Source organism: Schistocerca nitens, chromosome 4 (assembly GCF_023898315.1).
Source record: "Schistocerca nitens isolate TAMUIC-IGC-003100 chromosome 4, iqSchNite1.1, whole genome shotgun sequence".
Lineage (NCBI taxonomy): Eukaryota > Metazoa > Arthropoda > Insecta > Orthoptera > Acrididae > Schistocerca > Schistocerca nitens.
The window spans coordinates 368639855-368664026 of record NC_064617.1 but is presented as its reverse complement, the minus strand read 5'-3'; the positions used below and the strand labels follow the sequence as shown (position 1 = coordinate 368664026).

The 24172-nt window shown below is 41.5% G+C and overlaps 1 protein-coding gene across 1 annotated transcript in view; it reads right to left on the bottom strand.

Annotated features, from left to right (window-relative positions):
• Positions 1-8663, bottom strand: part of LOC126252316 (myb-related transcription factor, partner of profilin-like) — a 90003-nt gene extending 81340 nt beyond the window's left edge. Inside the window, exons 1-2 of the mRNA XM_049953201.1 lie at positions 8522-8663; positions 7392-7551 (exon numbers count right to left, since the gene is read on the bottom strand). Of these exons, the coding sequence (XP_049809158.1) occupies positions 7392-7551; positions 8522-8663 (302 nt within the window). The remainder of the gene's footprint in view (positions 1-7391; positions 7552-8521) is intronic.
• Positions 8664-24172: the final 15509 nt, after the last annotated feature.

Here is a 24172-nt window from a genome sequence, read left to right as displayed (position 1 = left end):
TATGAGACATTCCATTTCGGGAATCGTTAGGGAATTCAGTATTCCGTGCCGCAATGTCAAGGGTGTGTCAGGAATACCACGGACAACGCAGGGCTGACGGTATTCACTTGACGACCGAGAGCAGCGGCATTTGCGTAGCGTTGGCAGTGCTAACAGACAAGCAACACTGCGTGAGATAGCCGCAGAAATCCACTGCGACGTACGACGATGTTATCCTTAGGACAGTATGGCGAAATCTAATGGGCTGTGGCAGCAGATGAGCGACGCAAGTGCCTTTGCTAACAGCACATCACCTGCAAAGCCTCCCCTGGTCTCGCGACCATATCGGTTGGACGCCAGACGACTGGAAGATCGTGGCCTGGTCAGATGAGTCTTTATTTCACGTGTTTATAGTTTTTACATGTATTGCAGACCCAACGAAGCCATGAACTCAAGCTGTGAACAGGGCACCGTGTAAGTTGGTAGTAGCTGCACGATGGTATAGACTGTGTTTACATGGAATGAACTGCGTCCTCCGGTCCAACTGAACCGATCATTGACTGAAAATGGTTACGTTCGGCTGTTTGGAGACCATTTTCAGCCATTCATGGACATCGTATTCCCAAAAAATGATGGATTTATATAAATGACACTGCACCATGTTATCGGACCACAACTGCTCGAGATTGGTTTTAAGAACATTCTGGACAATTCGAGGGAATGATTTGGCTACCTACGTCGCCCGACGTGAATCCCATAGAACATTTAACAGGTCGGTTTGTGCACAAAATCCCGCTCCGGAAACACTTTCACAGTTATGGTCTGCTGTAGACGCAGCATGGCTCATTGTTTTGCAAAGAACTTCCAACGACTTTTGGAGTCTATGCCACATCAAGCTGCCTCACTACGCCAGGCAAGAGGAAGGAAGGAAGATTCATTGAATGTTCCGTCGACATTGAGGTCATTAGAGACGGAGCACGATCTCGGATTATGTTAAGGATGGGAAAGGAAATCGGCGTTCTATTCCAAAGGAACCAAAAATGGTTCAAATGCCTCTGTGCACTATGGGACTTAAATCTGAGGTCACCAGCCCCCTACCACTTGGAATTCCTTAAACCTAACTAACCTAAGGACAACACACACATCCATGCCCGAGGCAGGATTCGAACCTGCGACCGTAGCAGTCGCGCGGTTCCGGACTGAAGCGCCTAGAGCCGCTTGGCCACAACGGCCGGCCTCAAAGGAACCATCACGGCATTTGCCTGAAGCGGTTTAGGGAAATATCGTAAAACCTATATCTGGATGGCCGGACGTGGGATTCAACAGTCGTCCTCCAGAATGGTAGTTCAGTGCGGGCAAAAAGGAGGTCCGACACAATAGTAACAGGTATCCCATGACTTTTGTCACCTCAGTGTGCAACGCGACACCTGTGAGGCGAAAGTGCAAAAGAAGAAATTAAAACCAGAAAGTGAATTTACAGAAGACGTCAGAGAAGAGTCTTGGCTGTGGGGCCTCCACGGAATTCAGTGCGACGCAGTCAGTCCCAGCAGCGCCTCTCCCCTGGTGGCCTTTGGCTAAGAGATCTGTGTAAACAAGCCACGCCGGGCCGCGCCCACGGCAGGAGCCCGCCTCGCTGTCCGAGAGCAAAAACAACGGACGCGCGATCGTTGTGTGTCCGGACCGAGCTGGGCACGCCAGCCTGTGGGTGGCGAAGTGGCAGGGTGCAGAGGTTGCGAAGTTTTTCTGCCGTCTTGCGCCTGGCAGCACTGGGTCTCGTGGACCTGCAGCCACTTCTAAGGGATGCCCACGCTAACCGAGCCGGAAAGTGTGGAAACACAAGGTAACCACAAATTCTGACAACTGGAAGGGTGGTATTACTTTAAGAAAAACAACCATCAGCCACTTTTTATGTACCTATATAAATACAAATAAAAATCTATAAAAAATGGCTCACTGCTGTATTTTTTAAGCAATATAATCATGGAAATCAGCCATCAATAAAATAAATAAAACTGTGGTTAAAATTGCCGCTTAGCTTTATACGTCATTCAAAGGCCGTGCCGTCGTGGACACACTAGTCCCTATCATGTCACTGAAATTAAGCACCGTCGGGTTTGGTTGGCACTTGGATGGGTGACCAAATGGGTTGACATGCACTGTTGACGTACTGGAGTGAACTCTGTCTCGTAATGCCAACTGAGTAGTTACCTGACAGTGTAGGTCACGAAGACTGACAACGACGGAGACAGCCGTCTGCTGACCTCACGCTCCTCCATATTCGCATCCGATGACGCCATTTGTGGTGAGAATGATACGGCGGTCGGTCGGTATCGTTGAGCCTTCCGAGGTCTGTTCTGAGAGAGAAAGTTTCCAAACACCAGCTAGTTGATTTCCCAGCGTGAGTCAGTTATCCATTATTCTATTAGGCATGCAAAGGAATCAAATGTAGCCATGATGTAAATGTAAATTACTTATTCACAACAAAATTTTATTGTCCGTCTAGATTTCATACATGTCTCAGAGTACGACCAATGTGGGATCCATTGAGCCATCTTTAGATCTATAAATAAATGTAAATGTCGTTTGACTAGTGCCTCCCGTCGGGTAGACCGTTCGCCGGGTGCAAGTCTTTCGATTTGACGCAACTTCGGTGACTTGCGCGTCGAAGGGGATGAAATGATGATGATTCGGACAACACAACACCCAGCCCATGAGCGGAGAAAATCTCCGACCCAACCGGGAATTGAACCCGGGCCCTAAAGATTGACATTCTGTCATGCTGACCACTCAGCTACCGGGGTCGGACTTAAGATCTGTAGATGTAAGACATAAAATAACTGATCATCATGTGCTCGTATAGCAATTAAAGCCAGACATTCTGGACAAAACGTTTCGACTTAAGCCACACTTGGATATTGCGAGACTTCGTTCTCAAAAGCCACAAAAATGAAAAGTTACAGCTTAACTTATTTGCTTCGCCCTGAAAGTGATTTCCTACTTAAAGACTGACTGACAGCTGACGGATGCGGCTGAGCACTGAGCACCAGAGATATTTGAGCAGAGGCTTGAAAGAATTTCCGTTCTAAACAAACGGGTTTGTTATTAGCTGCCACTTTCTTGATGGCTCAGCTACGGTTAAAACCAGAATTAAGTTCTCGATGTTTGAGATGATTTTATACGCCTCTTCATCGTAAATGCGTATCTTCCAGCTCAGGGAACCTAACATATTTTAAAAACAATTGAGTAGTTTTGTCAGAAGATACTGTAAATATTTGGGAAAGTATTAACTGTCAGCAGCAAGATTGTACGTACCTGTTATTCTCGGAGGATACATATTTGTTAATACCATTAGCATCCAGAAAGTGTGTGCACCTGTGATTGTCATAATTTCATTTTGGGTACCCTTTTGACGTCCAAAATTTATGTCGCTAGTGGAAACTTCAAGGAGATCCCCACACGGATTGCCAAAAGTCACAAGGGCTTAAGTCTGGGGAATTTGGTCGATGGTAAACTACTTCCCAGTGCCATCGGGCGAACAGAGCAGCCACAGTTTGCACTGTATGGGCCCGAGTATTGTCGTGCAAAATGATGGGTGGGTTGGGCAGAAATTTCCGCCGCTTCTTTCGCAAAGCTGCTTGCAGGTGATGCTCCAAAAACAAACAGTAACACGATTTAAGTCCTTGTGACTTTGATTTGGTTCCGAAGATGATGGAACCACTTCTTGGCATTCGCTTCAGAACTGTTCCAAAGATTCGACGGGCAGTAGACCGCTCCATTCGCACCATCAGCAGAACAGGCTCTGCTAACGGCATAGTGCGCCTTCCACATCACTAGCAACGGGATCTACACAACGCTGGTGACTACTTTGAAGAACAGATGAAAACATGTAGCTCTTTTGTATCGGTTGAGAATAAATAGATGCCACTATTTAAGTTCCAACCCTCGTAAATACAATATTTTATGTGATATCAAAAAGTAGCAAACATTCAAATACATGACAAAATCAATAAAAGTGAATGTAGATACGCGTGTCTTTTGATTTTATTAGATATCAAATGTAATATATGTGAAATAACATGACTAGTGTTAAAAATACAAATAAAAAAAATCCAGAATGGGATCCGATTCAACTACTGATTCCCCGATTACGGAGCTTCGATAGTAACCACATGATTGCCACCGTTCGTGGGCAGGCTTGCAAGTAAGCAGTACATTACTGACGCGTGTAAATTCTCTTGGAGTTTTCTCGGATTCAGTGCGCCTTACTACTTGCGTGTTACGTCGTCCTACTGGACTACTAAAAATGTACGAAGTTTGAAGTAAATCCGTGATCCTAACGCCGTGGCCCCCCTCGACAGTAACTCTTCTTAACTGCAAACACCTCTTCGAAACTGATCACGGTGAAAGCAAACAACAGGTCCTCGAATCTTCTGCCGAATTCCTTCCTCACATCGGTAAACTGTCTACAGCGCGTCCCTTTCGGCAGCTTTCTCGCCGCTCCACGTAGGATGGCGAATCTCTTCATTTCTGCTATTCATGCTTCCTGCCTGTACTCCGTTGCTGCAGTAGGTGCCGCATTACCCACGCATATTCGGGCCATCAACTCCAGTTCAACACCCACTGCCCGTGGTCCACATCGCGACACATCGTCATCATTTTTTACTTCTTTTTATGTTACCTCATAAGCATTAGTTAAAATATGCTCTCAATGGTCACAAGCGTCCCTCTACTCTGCCGCCGTAATATTTCCTGCTAGGTGAATTTTCAGATTATAGATGTCTTGCAGAAATCACCAGAATTACTTTGCGAAAGAAAAGCAAGAGTTTTCAACTAGTGACCCACATCCTTTTTGTGTCACCAATACCCTCGGAATTTCCGTAGCCACTGTTGCTAGTCCCAGTACCGCCAGAACATCGTAGTAAACAGTATAATACTGCTTTAACCGGCGTGCTCTCGGCTCCTGTACTTGTCACTGCACCATGTACTTAGGTCTCCCTCTTTCAACAAGAGGCATTAGCCAGGGAGGTGATACTCTCTCCGCGGCTGAAGTGCCATGGAGACTACTGCACATTTCCCATAAGATCTTCAACAATCGATGATATGTACTGACGAGGAGAACAAGGAAGTGCCATATCCTGGTTTCCCAGAAACTTTGCTCGGTGGAAGAGGTGTGGTGGTGGTGGTGGTGTGTTGGGGCTTATGGGCGCTCAACATCGAGGTCGGAAGAGGTGTCAAACGACCGAACACGTGTCGCGGCTTATGCGCAGATATACACCGTCTCTCAGAAAACTACGGTCAAAGTTTTCGAGGCGCTGTATTTGCCTCTCGGAGAGTAAGTAGATCAACCTAAGTGGTCGCACAGTCGCTAACGTCGCGATTTCACACTTTCGCGTCCTGCGTTCAAAATTCGCTTATCATTTTACTTCTATTTGGATATTTCATTTATCTACGCACGTCCGTAGGAGATTAGTACACAAATGTTTTCCAATTTATACTGAAATAACGTCGTCCTTATTAGTCTACTAATTGTATGTCTGGTGAATGAATTAAAAAATTAAGAGAACAGAATAATTAAAGAATGAATGGAGAAATTATTTGATCTTCTTTTCGGTGAAATTCCTGTAGTGTATCTTGATTCACAGTCAACTGCAAGCACCAGTTTTCGGAAAAGTGATGACTGTGCGTGGTTTGCCGCGAAATCATTACCGACACGTAAAATCTTCAGTAGTGTTAACGACGTTCCTTTCACGGGAGAATCATAAGAAAAAATGTCACTGTCGAAAAATTGCCACGCACGAAGCTCGTGGTGTACGGAACTTTTGTGTTCTGAATGTTTCTACGATCGGTATCTTCCAAGGGAATGCACCAAATTTTCATGGAGAATGAACGTAAGAGTAACATACAAGAGTTAAAAATTTATATACGAATAAAATATGGGAATACGAGAATTTAAAATGATTGTTACCTCCAAAAATACCATACACATATATTGTATAATGACACGTATCTTGCAAAAAAGCCCTGGTAACTTCTAACTTGATCAGAAGCATTCAGCCGGCCGCTGTGGCCGAGCGGTTCTAGGCGCTTCAGTCCGGGACCGTGCTGCTGCTACGGTCGCAGGTTCGAATCCTACCTCGGGTATGGATGTGTGTGATGTCCTTAGGTTAGTTGGGTTTAAGGGGCGTCAAACGGGCTGACTTGGAGCAGGAGAGGCACCAAAGGGCATTTTAATTTCCACTGTCTATACTTTTACAAATAAATTCGTAAAACTTTGTCTGCATCACCAGGAAGGATTCAGGATTCACACTCATTGCAGTGGAAGTTTGAAAACATAATGAAGTAATTTTTTTTACCTGTGAAATTTCATCATTTTTTCACTTACTAATGGCTGCATTTGTTGCTGTAGGTACACTTTTCTTCATAAGTTAGAGAGATTCTTCGATGAATTTCGCACAGCATACATACCATACAGACAGGTGTATGAAACTCTAGAATTTATTTAATTTATGAAAAAACGAATGAGCTGCTATATTTTAAACTTCATGTTTAGAAAAATCACAGATTTTGTAGTTAATTACCTCAATTTTTACCACAGTTTTTAATATATTTTGAAAATTCTAGAGTTTCATACACTTTTAAGTATGGTTTGTATGCTGTGCAAAATTAATCGAAGAATCTCCCTTATTTATGAAGAAAAGAGTACCTATAGCAACAAATGCAGCCATTAGTAAAAAAAAAAAAAAAGATGAAATTTCACATGTAAAAAAAATTACTTCGTTATGTTTTAGAACATCCACTGCTATGAGTGTGAATTCTGAATCCTTCCTGGTCATGCTGACAAAGTTTTATGAATTTATTTGTAAAAGTATAGACAGTGGAAATTAAAATGTCCTGTGGTGCCTCTCCTGCTCCAAGTCGGCCCGTTTGACGTCCTACCCCCCTAGTTCTATGTGTAGGGGACTGATGACCTCAGATGTTAAGTCCCATAGTGCTTAGAGTCATTTGACCTATTTTTTGAGAAACATTCATGCAGAAACTTTGTACGGACACTGGTGGATAAATGAATAAAATAAAATAAAAACAATCAGGTTTCGAGCAAGTGACGCAAAAGTGGTAAACCGCGGCGCTAGCCAGTATGCCGCCAGTTGAGCTAAGCTTATCGCATTCTTAATGACATCTAAAGTACGTCCACAGCTTTAACTGTCATTTTCTCAGAAACGGTCAAATATCTATAGATACATGTTCGCTTATTTTGGTTCCTCCTCCACTGAGCGAAGTTTCTGGGAAATCGGATTAAGGCACTTGCGTGTTCTCCTCGCTAGCTGAAACATACCAGCGAAATAAATGAAATGTCGCTCATGGATGGGAGTTCAGTAGCCTTCTAGAAGAGTGTGCCAAACACAGCTACTCACCGGTGCTGGCTGGAGATGGTGTTGTTCTTGGAGGCGGCGATGCTGTCCGCCTGCAGGAAATCCTTGGCGCCGGCGGCGGTGACGGCGGCGGCCGCTGCCCCAGCGGGGGACTTGGGTGGCTTGGCTGGGTACGTGCGCGGGCTGCCCGACATGAGGTACTCTGCGAACAGGCAAGCAACGTGCCACGTCAGCGACAGTTATCGCACAGGGTGGTACTTGTATTATCAGCAACGTAAGTTTACAAGTTTTCTTTTTGTTCTTTTTGATGACAACTAAGCCGTAGCAGGCAAAAAAAAAAAAAAAAGCACACAGGAGTAGTTCGCTGCTACATGTGATGTAACAAAGAAAGATAAGGTGATGGCATTTCAAGGATTAGAACCAATGAGCAAAAATTTTAATAAATGGACAAAATATCGAATAATAACTCAATTTAAATATTTGATGTGTAATCTTGACAGTACAAAATCATTAGGTAAGGGCAGAAGCTTAAGTAATGAATTAAAATTCGGTCTCAGGCAGGACTTGATCCTAGATTTCCTGCTTATTAGGCAAATATGCTGTGACTACTACATCTGTATGGTTTAGTCTAGTCCGATGCCCTCTCTAACAGAAGCTTCAGTTCACGCCTTCTGGCCATTTCCCCATTTTTAAATCGTCGGTAATGCTGTGGATCTCCAATATTGGAATAGCACCCCATCTTCGAATGAAGAAATCCTGCCTGTACCTAAGGCATAGGTGACCTATTGATCTTTTAGAATTACATTTTCCTGCAGACGTAAAGTTGAGACTCATATGTCTCCAGGAAAATGCAATCCCATCAACGCCAAATGTGATGAGGTCAAAACGAAGTTCCAAGGATTCAGAAATTTCTATGGCACAGTTCGAATAGCATTAAAACGTAAAATCTGAAAGAAGATCCTACTTAAACTGTACAACATTGCAGCTCTTTCGTTATTGAAAATATACTTAATTTCCACAAATAAGGATCGTATAGAACTCGCTGCCGACAAGTACGTCCAATTTCAGCCCTCCACTATTGTTGTACGAATGCAACAGATGGATTCAAAGTTCTGACTGAATAAGAGAAACTGAAATGAGGTTTCTCTATTATGTAGCGTCATACACCCTACTGGATCTGAGACGTGAGTGCTCTCGTTTCGTTTGCTGGCGCTCGCTGAACTTCTCTGGACTTCGTTTCCTAGCCGTGACTTCTATGGCGTCCCGCGAGGTTACAGCCTTGCGGCGGCTCTTACGTTTGAGCATAAGTTGCATGTGTCTTAAGCCCTGAGCTGAATCAAGCAACAGTGCTCTGTATGGGCTAAGCTCAAGCCAGTAATCTCGCTCTGACTAAAGGATTTATTTTCAGCTTCCTTTTAATTATTATTTAAATCAGTTATTCTTATGGTGTATGTGTGAGGTGTACATTTTGTTATGGTTTTTTAAGAGTAAGTCAGATTTTAAAATTTCAGATCTCCAAAAAATAAAAAGAGAGGTGTGAAAATATTTCCTCAAATATTTAAAGATAATATCTGAAAGATTATTGTGATTAAATTCTTCTCTGTTGATTAAATTCTTTTAAATTTTCAGAACTTAAATGCTATTCAGTGATCCTAAGGCAAAATAAAGAGGTAAAACGTTTGTATTTGGTAAGTGCATCTCCTTACCACCCCTAAAGCCAAGGTACCTACTATTTCAAGTCCATAACAATGCTGATGGTAGACTCGGATTAAATGTGAAGTTAGTTACTGATGTTATAAATAAATATAGAATAAACTGATCTGGTCCAGAGTATGGAAGATTGTAGAGTCACTAAGATTGCTTTGCTGCAGTATCCCAGAGTAAAACAAATTAATGACCACCCTTTAAAAAGATGGAGCGAACAGTTCTGAGCCGGAACTGGCCAAATGGTCTAATCTGTAATATCGATGATCGCATAATCTGGTTGAGAGCTCATATAAGTGGCTTCTGTCCAGAGTAATAAACAGATCAATCAGACAGGTAACTGTGGCTTTCTCATGGGAATCAGCTCTGAGTTTAGAAAAAGAAAATGAATCACAGACGCATATCAGCTGTTGTTCTCGTTAATGGCAAAGAAAGAAAAACCGAAGATGCCTTTCTAAGATTTGGCGACCCACAAAAACCGTCAGAAAACGTAAGATGTTGCCAAATGTTTGGAACATTGAGAAAAATGTGTATGCGCTATAGTGAAAGATGGGAATTTTGATGTTCTTTGTCCTGAAACAGGGTCATTGTTTTCAGCGTTTTAGAGACTCGCCTCAGGGTGCTTTTATGGTACTAAAAAGAACGTATAGAGATTGTCACGGCTGATTATTACATAAGGGTAGTATTCTGAGTCACTGAGTGACAATGTTGGCTTACTGTGTTGTTAATCCTTGGAACACCAAGAATTGTATCACCGGTTTCGTACTAATTCATTTTGACTGTCGAAAATAGATATCGTTTATTGCTATTGAAAACGTTAAGCTATACGATGGATAGCTGTTACCTGTATATTGTGTTAAAAATATGGTACTCATTCTTGGTATGATAACGATGGCAGGAGCACTGCCAAGTATTTAACTGCAAATCATAAACTAACCTTCTAATCTGTCCTTCTCTTCGACTTCAGTTGTATACTATTATCACAGTATTGTATTCTAACAGAAAAATAGATTTATGGCAGTCATATCAAGCAATGCGCATATCCAATACGGTCTGTTATCCTATGGTCCCAGCCGTTCAATAATCTCTGCAATGAAATTACCACTCTGTTGTGAGGAGAGTGATAAACCTTTATAGTTTGAAACAGAAATCTGCATTCTAATCAGCAGCTGTTCACTGATAGTAGCGGAATCGTTCTTTGGGAGACCGTGGGCGTGCAGGTGGCGAGGGGGTGGGAAATTGGGAAGGGTCCTAAAGTGCGATGACATCAGCATTGCTTTCGTTTAGCCGTCGTATTTACATGTAGATCTAGATTAATATTCAGTGGTTTATGTTTATGTAAGCCATGCAGATTACCCATCAACCATCCCAAATTCTAATGGGAAAGGGTGCATGTTGCAATTAATCGCACCAATACAGGATTTCGTTTCACGCAGTTTGTAGCTTCTGTTATTCTGAGTGGAGCAAGAATGTGTTCACAGAATCAAATTGAACCAGACAAACAACATGTAACCGGCACTCCGAACACGATCATCCAAGTAGGAGAGCTGATTTTTCATTCATTGGACAATACAGTATCTTCTATCAACTTTTATGATCCTACAGAAAGAGGAAGGAAAGGAAATTCACGTTCGTCTTTTGACAAAAGCACAACACGAACAATAAATCATACCTACAAAGTATTGCAGTTTTTGAAGATATATGTAAATAATAGTGATGTATTTTACTGTTCATCCTTAGTACAATGTTTCGAATACAAACATTTGTTCTAGTACGAAAACAAATATAACTGAAAATAAAAGAGGACATTGTAACATTAAGTATTGGATTATAGCACTAAGTAGTGGATTACCCTTGAAAGTACTGTTATTCTCGTTTAGAAGTCAAGAGTGATTAATCTAATGGTTGCCGGATTTTAAAGAAGAAAAATTGAGAAGAAGCGGAAATTCTTTAGAGAGCTGTAATGATTTACAACTCAGGATGATGCTAGTAAAATACAAATAACGGAGAAGATCTAAATCCTATAAAATTTTAATTATTAACTTCGACGAAAATAAAGACATTGATTAATACTATTCTGCACAAATGGGAGATGCAGCATATCTGTTTACGGCATTTTAGTCATTGTACAAAAATAATAAAATAAGGACCCGTACTGTAAGGACGGTGATAGACTGCCGATATTAATCAATGAGTCAGACAAGGCGGCCCACTGTCCCCCAAACTTTCCAATGTTTACATTGGCGATATCATTCGTAAACGATTGATTCTGTTAAATGAAGTATTAAGAAGTGATAACTTCAGTGCTATGACGATGCTATTTCCTGATGATGGAATAATAATAGGAGAATATGGACAAAAAGGTTTAAATTGCAGCCTAATATGGAATGAGAATATCAACAGATAAAAAAGTGATAGCATTTCAAGCGTTGGAACCCATGAGAGACAAAACCGTTTTAGATGATGGTGATGATGATGACTATCCTATATGATGGTGGTACTATTTACTGAAATGGTAAAGATAAAAGTGGTAAGTGCATTAAACAAAAAATGAGAGCTTTTTTTTGAAGGCTGATTAGCTGCCTCAGTTAGTTTACTGGAGCATTTGCTTGGGTAAGTTTAGTATAATTACTGTTCAGAGGCTGAAGTATGGTTAAAGGTCTGGGAGGATAGAGCAAGTATACATCGCGAGTGTTGATTGCACCATGCGTTGCTAGTAATGACGTGAAGATGGTGTCATATCACGTCTAAATTGGTGGCATTGGGTAATACATATAACAACGAAGGATACATTTATAAGAAAATTATGATTGTGGAAGGAAATTTAGTTTTTGTAATGTATTGTATACCTGATGTATACAATTTTAATTTCATAATAGCTCTTCGAAGTCACTGAAATGCAATCAAAGCTCAAGTTTCCGTTGAGGCGGGGCCATCAGAGACGGAAGATATTCTCGTATTGGAAGAGAACTTGTTCTTTCCAAAATAACCAATTAGTAATGTTTCGTCCAGAGAGTGACGTAAAGAGAACATTAATCGCAAAGGTAGGAAAACTATTTATGCTAACGTTTCTATCGGAGGTCTCTTATGCCTATAGAAATCTGGGCTTCATTTTATAGTTAGGAATTTAAAAAGAAGTAGGACACGGAAATAATGTGCCCCGTTCCTGCAAAAAGTTTCGAGACTATATTAATTTAAAAAAAGGGTTGGTGACTTTAATGTTCCACACGCTTTACATGTCTCTCACAACTTGAATAGGGAAAAGTACTGTACTGGAGGGATAGTCTACCTACGAACACATAATGACGTTTTTGGTCGGCACTTCAGTCTAGTGACTGATTTTAGAGTCACGTAAAGGAATGCGTACGAGACAGCGCCTCAAGCAGTTTCCACCATTTTGTACAGTTTTTGTTGTTAGGACTGAAGTTGCGTCTTGCGTAGAATTTGTTAATATTTAGAGTTCTATACATTAAAGTTCTGTATAATATAGTAAAGCTTTTCGTTAATTCTTCATGTATAGACCGTTATGACAAGTAAAATTTTACAAAATTTTAAAATTATCTACTAAAGTATGGATGTTTAAGAAATAATTCGTTGAAACTTGTGATACTTGCAAATTAACTGAGTTTCGTTAATGTCTAACAATTTAACTATCTTGAAAATGGAAGTTTACTTCAATTTCCAATAGCTTCAGCTTGGAAATGTATTTAAGTTTATATTGCTTTTTTGACACTACTATGTCTAATTTTGATCGCACTTACCGATTATTGGTGTTTAGAGGTGTAATTAATGTGATAATTAAACGACGAAGTACAGTACTGACAAGATTTTTTTTCTCACCGAAACGCTTTTAAGTATCAAGATAATATTTGCTCCTGGTTACATGACCTTGTTGTGCGTTGGTACGTGTTTTCGCATGTGGAGAAACGTTAATTTTCCAGCATAATTTTTTTTTAATTTCGGAAAGTGACTACAGCACATAAAAAGACAATACCACCATTCCAAAGTGGTATAGGATATTTTATTGAACTGCTGTTATAGTGTTGGCAAGAGGCGAATGTCTCGAAAGGATTCCAAGGTACAATACACTTCCCTACAATGTACAGAACGTTCATATTCATCCTTGTGAAACTTTCAGAAGAGTACTTCTTTGGGATACTGAATTCGAATGTCACATTATCTTAGACGTCGTTGTTTTTGTTCTGGAGTCAAGACATGCCTTACAAACTTTGCAAAACGTTCCGGAGGGTACCTTGTAACTTGACTTAGCGATATGTTGCTGCTTAGAGATTTTTAACTCAAGAACGTTAACACGCCACGGCTACACATCCACGAATTACGAGGAGAACATGTCAAGTGCCATAACGCGATAACCCAGAAACTTCGTTCTGTGGAAGAGGGGTCAAAGTAATCGAACACATGTCTCGGCCTGTCCGTAGATACTCGACCACTTGTGAGAAAACAACGTCTATTTTTACATTTATCTACGCATGTCCATAGAAGATTAATACATGAACCTTATGTAATTTATACCGAAATAACGTTGTGCTTACTCGTCTACTAATTGTATGGCAAATGAATTAAAAAGAAAAAAAGATAATAAATGAATGAAAAAATTGTATGAAATTACTTCCGGTGTTTTCATATGGTGTATCGTGATTCATAAAGAATTGCAAGCCCCCATTTTCGGAAAAGTGGCCCATTATGTATTCTTTACCGAGTGAGATTCATACCAAAGAATGTCAAACGTACCTTAGCGCAATACTCTTATTTTCCAGAATTTCTATGTTTCTTATATTTCTACGATCGGTATCATCTAAGGAAATGCAACAAATCTTTCTACAGAATAAACATAAGACTAAGAATTAAGATCTGATATAAGAATGAAATGTAAAAAATACGAGAATTTATAAAGATTCTAAACCCATAAAATAGCATAATAGATATATAATAAACATATGGCACTTATCGTGAAACGCAGTTGTAATTTTACAATTAATCTAAAGCCCTTTTATTCGATAACGTGATATGTAACACTCGTGTAGTCACCTTCTATGGACATGGATAGATAAATGAAAAAACAAAGTAAATAAAAACAATACTCTCGTTTCGAATACGGGACGCAAAAGTGAGAAGCCACTCCGCTAGCTACTGCGCCACCAATTCGGCTGAGCACATCGCGCTCTAAAAGGTATCTACGGAACATCGGAAACATGGACGGTCCTTTTCAAAAAAGCGGTCGAGTATCTACTGATAAGCTGAGACACCTGCTGGCTTAGTTTGACTCCTCTTCCAATAAGCGAAGTTCCTGTTGAATCGCGTTATGGCACTTGCCGTGTTCTCCTCGTTAGCACTGTCTGCTGACTGCCACTGTCTGACCTCATGCACTGTAGTTTACTGCGCTTACGTCGCTTGTACGCCAAACCAGACGGTATGTACGTATTATGTGCTGTTCGTCAAAGGATGAAAGCTTAATAGAATCTCACCATGACGCCACTTACCCCCTATTCTGGATGGTGACTTCGGAGGCGTATATTTGCAATTGCGTCAGTGGATTCGTTGATGGAACAGCGTGGATTACTAATAGTAGCTGGCACATTAGCAGTAGTGGAACCCGCGCAATGTACTCTCAGCGGACACTGCCTCGATTCGCTACTAGAACAGTTCAATTTGCTAATTAAAGTGGATACCTGTGTGGCCGGTTTGCCACTGCCCTTGCGCGATTCAGCGATGCAGCAGACACACAGAAAGGCCGGAAGGCAGTGCGCAGGGGTGCCGCGCTGGATCCTGCGACCAGTAACATTAGCGCTAATGAAATGACGCCGTATTAACTGCCGGGGGCGCCCTTCTCCGAGCTGCTTTTGACAGCCATGCACCTCCAACAACGGCCGGTATTATCACGCTATTGCAACCTGCATACCAGACGAGGATCGTGGCGTGTAACAAAAGTCGGGTCCAGTGCGTGTCCACAGTGTGGTGGGGAACAACAGCGATCATCTGCTACATGCGTCACAACCAGCGGGTCACACACACTCCACAACTCTTCCTGCGTGCAATATGGACGACCGCAGGATCGGCTATCGACTTTTTAAGAAGGAGGAATATGAATATTAGTGCTTCTCGATGGTTCGTCGGAGAGATCTAGCGAGTGTATCAGATCGCCGGATCACGTAGGTGGTTGACGGCCGGCCACTGAGGAAAAAACCTAAGACATACCACATATCCGGAGGCGATAATGTTCTGATAAAGAAATTAAAGAATGACTGTGCAATTTACTGTAGACCGTAAATCCAAAAAGTTGCGAGAATGATTTTACTCTCGGCGTATACACTGTGATCCACTAACTAGGGTGACAGCTTCCGGCGTATGCCTTATGTCAGCCACAAACTACGGTGACAGCTTGAATTACCAATTGTAAACAACGTAGCTGCATTCGACCATCAGCTGCGAGCAGTCAGTGTTATGTAATGGGCGTGTGGCTGGTGTGTTAACATTGTTGTGTCACAAACCGCAATAGAGCAACACCTCTAAATCAAGAGTCCAACTCATTCTCCAGAATGTTGTGAAGGAGAGAAAAGGGTGTGCAAAATCTGTATCGCACCCCTTGACTCCCGAACAAGAACAACGACTTCTGGATGCCTGCCGTGACTTGACTGAAAATCAAAACGAGAACAATTCTTCGCAAAAAGAATTGTCACGGGTGGCAAGACTTGGTGTTACTAATGCGAACCTACCACAAAACGACAAAAGTAAGGAATTCGCTTGTAGGGTCAACTCTTTGAAAACATGCCAAAGGATGACTTTCTTACAGTTTCAAATGGTTCTATGAACATTCTGTACTGAAGAAGGGGGAAGAGGATGAGGGCTATGTTGAGCATCTGAAGCATACAAACATCATCTTAGCGTTTCTCTATTTTTTAATTAAACGAGTCTCGGAACTTTTTGAACCAATGGGGTGGCATGGAATGAGTTGAACCTTTTATTACGTGGTCTATCGTCGTATATCGTTTGCGAAAATAAACTCAGTTTAATTGTTTGTGAATGTACCTTATGATCATTGAAAGATACATACAGGTTTGTATATCTACTAAGAAGATAATTTCCTTAGCATCTATGATGGAATTTTAATCAGTTGGTATATGAACAAAGCTTTTAATTTTGTGAAGTGCTAAAAGTTTGAATTATATCTTTGGTTTTGTAATAATCCGACGACGAGTATTTACAAAATAACATTTTGGTGTTTTAAGGATCGAAAAGAGCTTTAAACAGTTTGTAAATGAAATGTATACAGTCCGAATACCTGAGAAATAACGTTATGATATATTAATGATTGCAAGTTTGAAGTTGAAGTATGACCGCGAGCGCAGGAATCAATGGTTCACCAATTTTTTTAATACTTGTTTCAACAGCGTAGGTGTTAATCTGGGCGCCGGAGAAAATCAGTAACTCAATTTTATGACAATTTTTGAAAGAAACTATGGAAAAGAATTTTCCTTTCTTTAGAATAGTCTTCCTCAAAATGGCTCTGAGCACTATGGGACTCAACTGCTGAGGTCATTAGTCCCCTAGAACTTAGAACTAGTTAAACCTAACTAACCTAAGGACATCACACACATCCATGCCCCAGGCAGGATTCGAACCTGCGACCATAGCGGTCTTGCGGTTCCAGGCTGCAGCGCCTTTAACAGCACGGCCACTTCGGCCGGCTAGTCTTCCTCAAATGAGGCGAGCTCGCAAATATTCACACCAAACATACAGCCAAACTGCATCAATTTTCCGACGAAGTTGTGGTTGCGACAGGGTAGCACGTGCTCTTAACGTTATAATCTTTACCAAAGATTCGTAGTGAGAAGGGACCCTCTAAACCATCAAACTCACACCGCACATGCGGCGGACGAAACGGGATGCTAATTTAGTTTCATCATGTCGAAGCTCTCAAGCCAGCCCCCCCTCCCCAACCCAAGCGACAGAATCTAGCCACGAAATAGGGACAGACGTAAGAGGGTTAGTTTATTCTCTTTCAACAGTTTCATTATGTTTCGATCCATCACTAACACATACGCTTTTCTGCATTTTTCAGGATTACTTGTATGAAATTTTGTTATTCCCTAGTGACATTTGTGGTAGAAATTGTTGAATTAATGTCATAAGCTGCAAATACACTGAAGGGCCAAAGAAACTGGTACATCTTCCAAATATCATGTAGGACCCTGTGAGCACGCAGAAGTGCTGCAGCACGACGTGGCATGGACTCGACTAATGTCTGAAGTAGTGCTGGAGGGAACTGACACCATCAATCCTGCACGGCTGTCCATAAATCCGTAAGAGTACGAAGGGGTGGCGATCACTTCTGAACAGCACGTTGAAAGGCATTCCAGATATGCTCAATAACGTCCATGTCTCGGGAGTCTGGTGTCCAATATGGAAGTGTTTAAACTCATAAGAGTGTTTCTGGAGCCACTCTATAGCAATTATGGACGTGTGGGGTGTCGCATTGGCCTGCTGGAATTGCCCAAGTCCTTCGGAATGCACAATGGACATGAATGGATGCAGATGATCAGACAGGACGCTTAAGTACGTGTCACCTGCAGAGACGTGTCTAGACGTGTCAGGGGTTCCATATCACTCCAATAGCATACGCCGTACACCATTAGCGAGCCTCCACCAGCTTGAACAGTCCCCTGCTGATATGTGGGGTCCATAGATTCATGAATTCATGAGTTTGTCTCCATAACCGTAGAAGTCTATAAGCTCGATACAATTTGAAACGAGACTCGTCCGACCAGGCAACACTTTTCCATTAATAAACAGTCCAATGTCGGTGTTAACGGGCCCAGGCGAGGCGTAAAGCTTTGTGTCGTGCAGTTATCAATGAGGCCCATATCGATGACGTTTCGTTGAATGGTTCGCACGCTGACATTTGTTGATGGCCCAGCGTTGAAATCTGCAGCAATTTGAGGAAGGATTGCACTTCTGTCACGTTGAACGATGCCCTCCAGTCGTCGTTGGTCCCGTTTTGGAGATCTTTTTCCGGCCTCAGCAATTTCAGAGATTTGATGTCTTACCGGATTCCTGATGTTCACGGTACACTCGTGAAATTGTCGTAAGAGAAAATCCCAACTTCGTCGCAACCTAAGAGATGCTGTGTCCCATCGCTCGTGCTCCGAATATAACATCACGTTCAAGCTCACTTAAATATTGATAACCCGCAATTGTAGCAGCAGTAACCGATCTAGCAGCTGCCCCAGACACTTGTTGTTTTATATAGGCGTTGCCGATCGCAGGCCGTATTCTGCCTTTTTACATATACCAGTTTCTTTGGCGCTTCAGTGTATCTTGAAGTTGCAGTCTAGATGGCTCTCTAGAAGCTCCGCCGTTCTGGCTTCAGACTGGTCCATCGGGAGAAACCGACCGCTGTGGCATCCTCCGCCAACAGAGTCATTTGGAGGTGGTACGGAGGGGCGTGGTGAAAGAACATCGCTATCTCAGTCATTGTCGGCATTGCAGGCCTTGGAGCCGATACTCTTCATTGAAGTAAATCCTCAGTTAGCATCACGAGGACGCATGTATCCCGTTCCAGTCCTCCAAACAACAAATCCATGGCAGTGCTAGGAATTGAATCCTGGTCCATCGCGTGGCAGTCAGCCACACTGGCAACTCAGCTACAGAGGTGGACTTGAGTAGCTGTATTGGAAGCTAGTGGAGAGGTTTCGTTTTGAAAAATGGAATTATATTGTACTCCATCACCACGGGTGAATGTTTGGATGTGATGATGAGCTACACACACATATGGAGCAACAAGACACTTAGTTAAGAACAAATATATTAAATGACTGATGAACGAGTAGTGGTTATTAAAGATGTATTGTCAGTATATTTCGTTTTTAATTCACGTTACATACACATATGACGCTGTGAAAAGGAGCAGAGCAAATAGAAAAGGAAAGGTGGCAGAAATCCAAGCGGACTCCACATACATGTTTTCAACATGTCCCCAATGAAGTATATCAACGCCTGGTGGCACCTAGGGTGTTCATTTACTTATCATTTCATTATAGAAAAGCTGCATTTTCATCTACAGTAACTGTTCTTTCGGGAACAGATACTACCGTCATGTAGATGTATGAGTTGCCTAGAATTTCCCACCTTCTCGAGATTTTTCGGATAACCAGCAGAAAAATGTATGTTGACAACCTGGTTAAATGATTTGTTATGTTCTGAATAAACAATAGAAGGCGATGTCTACAGCGCAAAACATTTATTTAGAATGCCTCCGAGAAATTATCGTCACATGTACAACTACTCAACGTGTCTCACAGATATATCCGGCACTCGTGGCAGATTAATCTACCAAGTCCCGTACGATTTCGTGCATAGCGTGTGCGTTCGCACAAGAAGGTAAATGACCGGGAAGCCATATTTTAACTATATATGACCGTAGTATCTGTTCCCGAAAGAACAGTTACGCTATGCCCGAACTCGTATTGGACTTGGTAGATTAATCTGCCACGAGTAATGAATATGATGGGCAAACATCTATTAGGCGCACTACGAATGTAGTGGTGTGGACATGTTGGGAATGTGCGTCTCACGGGGAGCGTGCAAGGGATAAGTCCCTGCAGGCGCACTATTCTCTGTGCCCTCGGTGGCTCAGATGGATAGAGCGTCTGCCATGTAAACAGGAGATCCCAGTTTCGAGTCCCGGTCGGGGAACACATTTTCAACATGTCCCCAATAAAGTACATCAACGCCTGGTTGCACCTAGGCTGTTCATTTACTTATCATTTAACTCATACTTTCGATCAAGAAACTGTAAAGTCTCAACTTTTCTGCTTCTTATAGGAACAACAGAGCACTCGCCGAACCTCCTTCTTCTTATCTCTAGACATAGCAAAGGCCTACGACCATATATGCCATTGTGACGCTCTGTTCGAACTCCAGCTACCAGGCAACAAATCTTCCGAAATACATTCTTTCTAGCTAACTTTTGATCCTATGTCAGACTCTCTCATATCTTCCTGCCAACTGCAGAAATGGCGCTAGGATCCGCTTGTTACTTTACCTTGTACACAAAGCCGACATTCCTGAGTCATCCCTTCCCAAGTTTCAACTGCAGTACTGACGACACAGATTTCCTAGCTGTCCAACATCCTTCATTTGTCCCAACTATCCTTCGTATTTGCACCTCAATAATTACATCTTCTGCAGTGAACAGCGACCAAGCAGAAACACATTTAATGGTTACAGGAAAAATATCTGAGATTTCGGTTCACGAAACCTCTACCTGACACCACAACCGCCCAGTTCACCTAACCAAAACACCGAAGCTCCTTGGAGGAACAATCGATTAAAATCTTACTTCGAATCCTTACTACACATCCAAAACAAACTCCACTGAACTAAAACTATTTATCAGCCTAACTCGGGGACTAGATCCCTCGACTACAATCCATGTCCACAAGACACTCACAAGCTCCATCAACACCTGTGCAAATGCTCATGGATATCTGTCCCTACTAAAACTTACTACTCGTCTAAAGTTCTTGAACGACTTCCACGCCATCTCGCTTTCCGTATCCTTATACCCCTCCCCAACAATACACAATAACAGTTAATAAAGTTTCGATAACCGCTCAATCTGGAATACCTTCGCCAGTCCAATATCTTCCGCAGAAGTCTAATCTCTGCACCCCAATACATACCCAATCGCTTAGTACCCCGGCCGGTGCCATGCCTCTGTCACCAGATTACATGTTCTTTGCTATTCCACACATGTCCTTTCCCACGATAATTTTAACCGCCTTTTCCACCTAGCGCATGAAATCATTCCCGACATCTATTGATTCAACTATAACCCATCATACCTTTTCCATTTGAATCGAAGCCTCCGACCCATCTTTCTCTGTGCAACTGTAATGCTACCCTTCAACTACCGTATACTTCCTCTCATTATCCACTAGTATTCTTCATATCGTCTCTTTTCCACTCCGATATGCATCCAAGTTCACCTAGTAAATCTTGCCTCAAGCCCACAGCTCCATCATCCATAGAGATTTTGAAGACTGTATTCATCACGTGATCAAACGCAAACTTCTATTTTATTCTTGGCAATACTGATTTATGGTTTTATGTATTTTAATTGTTTTAATCAAAGACTGAGAAGGGGTGACATGGCCGCTAACAGATCGATCCTTCAAGTGAGAGAACGCAAGCAATACATAAATAAAAATGTGTAAATGGTTTAAAGAAGATTACTTTGTCTCTTTGCCTTAGGTACTCGAGATAATATTTGTCGTAAGGACGAGTAGCTGATGGAATATTCCTAAAGAGTATTCTTAAAAAAAAATTATTAATTTTTTTCTGAGCATAGCAGAGGGTTCTCTAACGTTGTAAATAGTGTTGTTGCCTACGACAGACCGTAACAATAAATATAGGTAGTATGAATAGCTCAAGTTGTACTATGACATATACTAGGAATATTTTTGCATATTCCGTTTTACTTAAATTTATTTTAAATAGGTTCCAAATAGCTTTCAGAATATAAGGGCTTGCGTCATTATACAGCTTCTACGAGCAAACCTCAGTTTTCGAGAGTTTTTAGTGTTGAGTGTTCGGGTTTTTGTTGTCCACATAATCGAATTTCTTTCTTTTGATTTTAGTTTTCGAAGGAGTTGAATGAAACTGAGAAGTACGAATTTTCACACAAAAAAGCGAGAGAAACGATGTTTTTGCATTGGTTTGTGACTTGGTGTAATTTTTGTTAAACACAGCCGCATCCAAGCGACTTATTAACTACTTTTTAACAGTGCATAGGTGTGACTCACATTGATGAGAGTTAGAGATACTCATGAAAAAACCAGACGTTGAATCTACTGTCATTATGCATTTACGTGCAGCAGATAGTATCAGCAGATCATCTTTACAAGCGGAATACTCGAAAACCGTAACAATTAAAACATTGATTTCCACAATGTAACTGAAATTATATATTTTTGCTGATTCCGCGTGGGGACCATAAAGAGGATTACAGCAGTGTAAAGCACGCAGTGGTACAATTTCGCCTGCTGAACATATTGACTGTAAGCATTAGTTTCCATTCTCTTCGACTGATATTTGGTTTTTCTCTATTTCGTAGTCAGCTTCATAGATGATCTTCTCTTCGGGATACCACAAGTTATTTGCGACTGAATTCCTACGGATGCCTAACGGACAGGTTTAGTCCCTAGCACAAGAAGCCCGACTTCTTGGTCGCTAGTACTAGCTTTCAAATGTCGAGCTACTTTTCAAATTGCAGTTCAGAAGTCTTTAGGTCAAGCGTCCCGGCTCTAGTCTTCCCATCGAAAAAAAAAACTGATAATTGTGTAAGAGGTACCGAATTACGATTATCCGAGTGGTTAGTCAGTAATGATAATGGTGCGGCCATGTAATTCAACAGCAGTTACAAAAGCCACGGCGTATGTCATACGGCTATTTGTCTGTTGCCTTTCCTATTATAGACATACGTGAAAAGAAAAGAAAACACTCACAGATTAATATCTAATCCGTTAGTGCAACGAATCTAAACTTGTGAAATAAATAATACAGTGATGCCTGTTAGAAGCTCGCAAACAATTATCCCTAAAACAAAGATTATCTCTGCGGGAGATAGAAACAGGATGACATCTGCTTGTCTTAAGATCTCATGAATCTCTTCCCTGTTAAGTTATTTCTTGCTCTGATGCCAGGTTTCTCATTTGTTTACAGAGCAAGCGCATTTACAATACTTGATTCCGATTCCGTCGAACGTGCACCATGGCTTGCGCGATATGATGACGAGCAGTGGCTTCTCTCCTGATAAAGGAGAATTAATGGAATGCTGAGTTGACAATTTTGTTCAGTTCCTACCCATTCCAATTTTGATGGTGGGCATATGGTTCAAATGGTTCAAATGGCTCTGAGCACTATGCGACTTAACTTCTGAGGTCATCAGTCGCCTAGAACTTAGAACTAATTAAACCTAAGTAACCTAAGGACATCACACACATCCATGCCCGAGGCAGGATTCGAACCTGCGACCGGAGCGGTCGCTCAGCTCCAGACTGTAGCGCCTAGAACCGCACGGCCACTCCGGCCAGCGGTGGGCATATGGAGCAGATCCTAATGTAACTGTTTTTTTTGTATCTAAATGGGTTTGTATTTCTTTGTTAAGCATTATCTCCCTGCATGGGAGAAACCGACTGTAGAAAACGAGGAGCTGGAATGTGACTTAAAATTGGGGAACAGTGGATTGGTGCTATTTTGATAACGCCAGCAGTCAGTCTCATCAGTGTTTTATGTATATAAAACAAGAGTCTCTGCAAGAATACTTTAATATCTTTACAAGTAGATTATCATACAACAAAGGTGAGACAAGGTTTGTGTGCATCAATTACGCTTTCCTACGCGGACGACTTTATGAAGAACTGGAGGGATGAGTAACGATCAGATACTATTACAATACTGACATAATCCAAAATTATCCGTAATACCGTGATGATAATGACACAATAAGCTGAAAATAAGTTGCAGGAAATAGTGAAGAAGCACATGTATTCCGTCAAGGTCATGGAGCATCAGCATCTAAAACCAAAACAAAAGTTATAGGACTGTTAATAGAGATACTGATTCATAACAAGAACCATTGATTTCAGTCATATGTGAGGCACAATACAAAAATTAGATAGAAAAGAGGATGCAAGTGTAAAATTAACAAACCAATATCAATTCGGATCGTTCTATTCGTAAGGCATACATGTACCTTTCCAAAAACGATAGCAACGATGGTGCAGGTCAGTGAAAAGATGTGCCTTTGAGTTTTCCTTAGTGCTTTTGAGCAGAAACGGTCGAAAATTAATACGTACGCGATGAATTAAAAGTACACAACATGCTAAATAGAAAAAATTCTAGACCCGCTATTTTACATATATGATGCCGAGATGGCTCCCCTTCAAAAAATTAGCTCTTAGCCCTAAACAATTCTCCGATATTCCGTTAGCATTTGTACTTCATTCTTATTCATCTCTCCCTTCTAGCATACTAGATTTTCAATTCCCTCGTTCATTATAATTGGGGAACAATATCAGTAACAGACCGGCGACTTT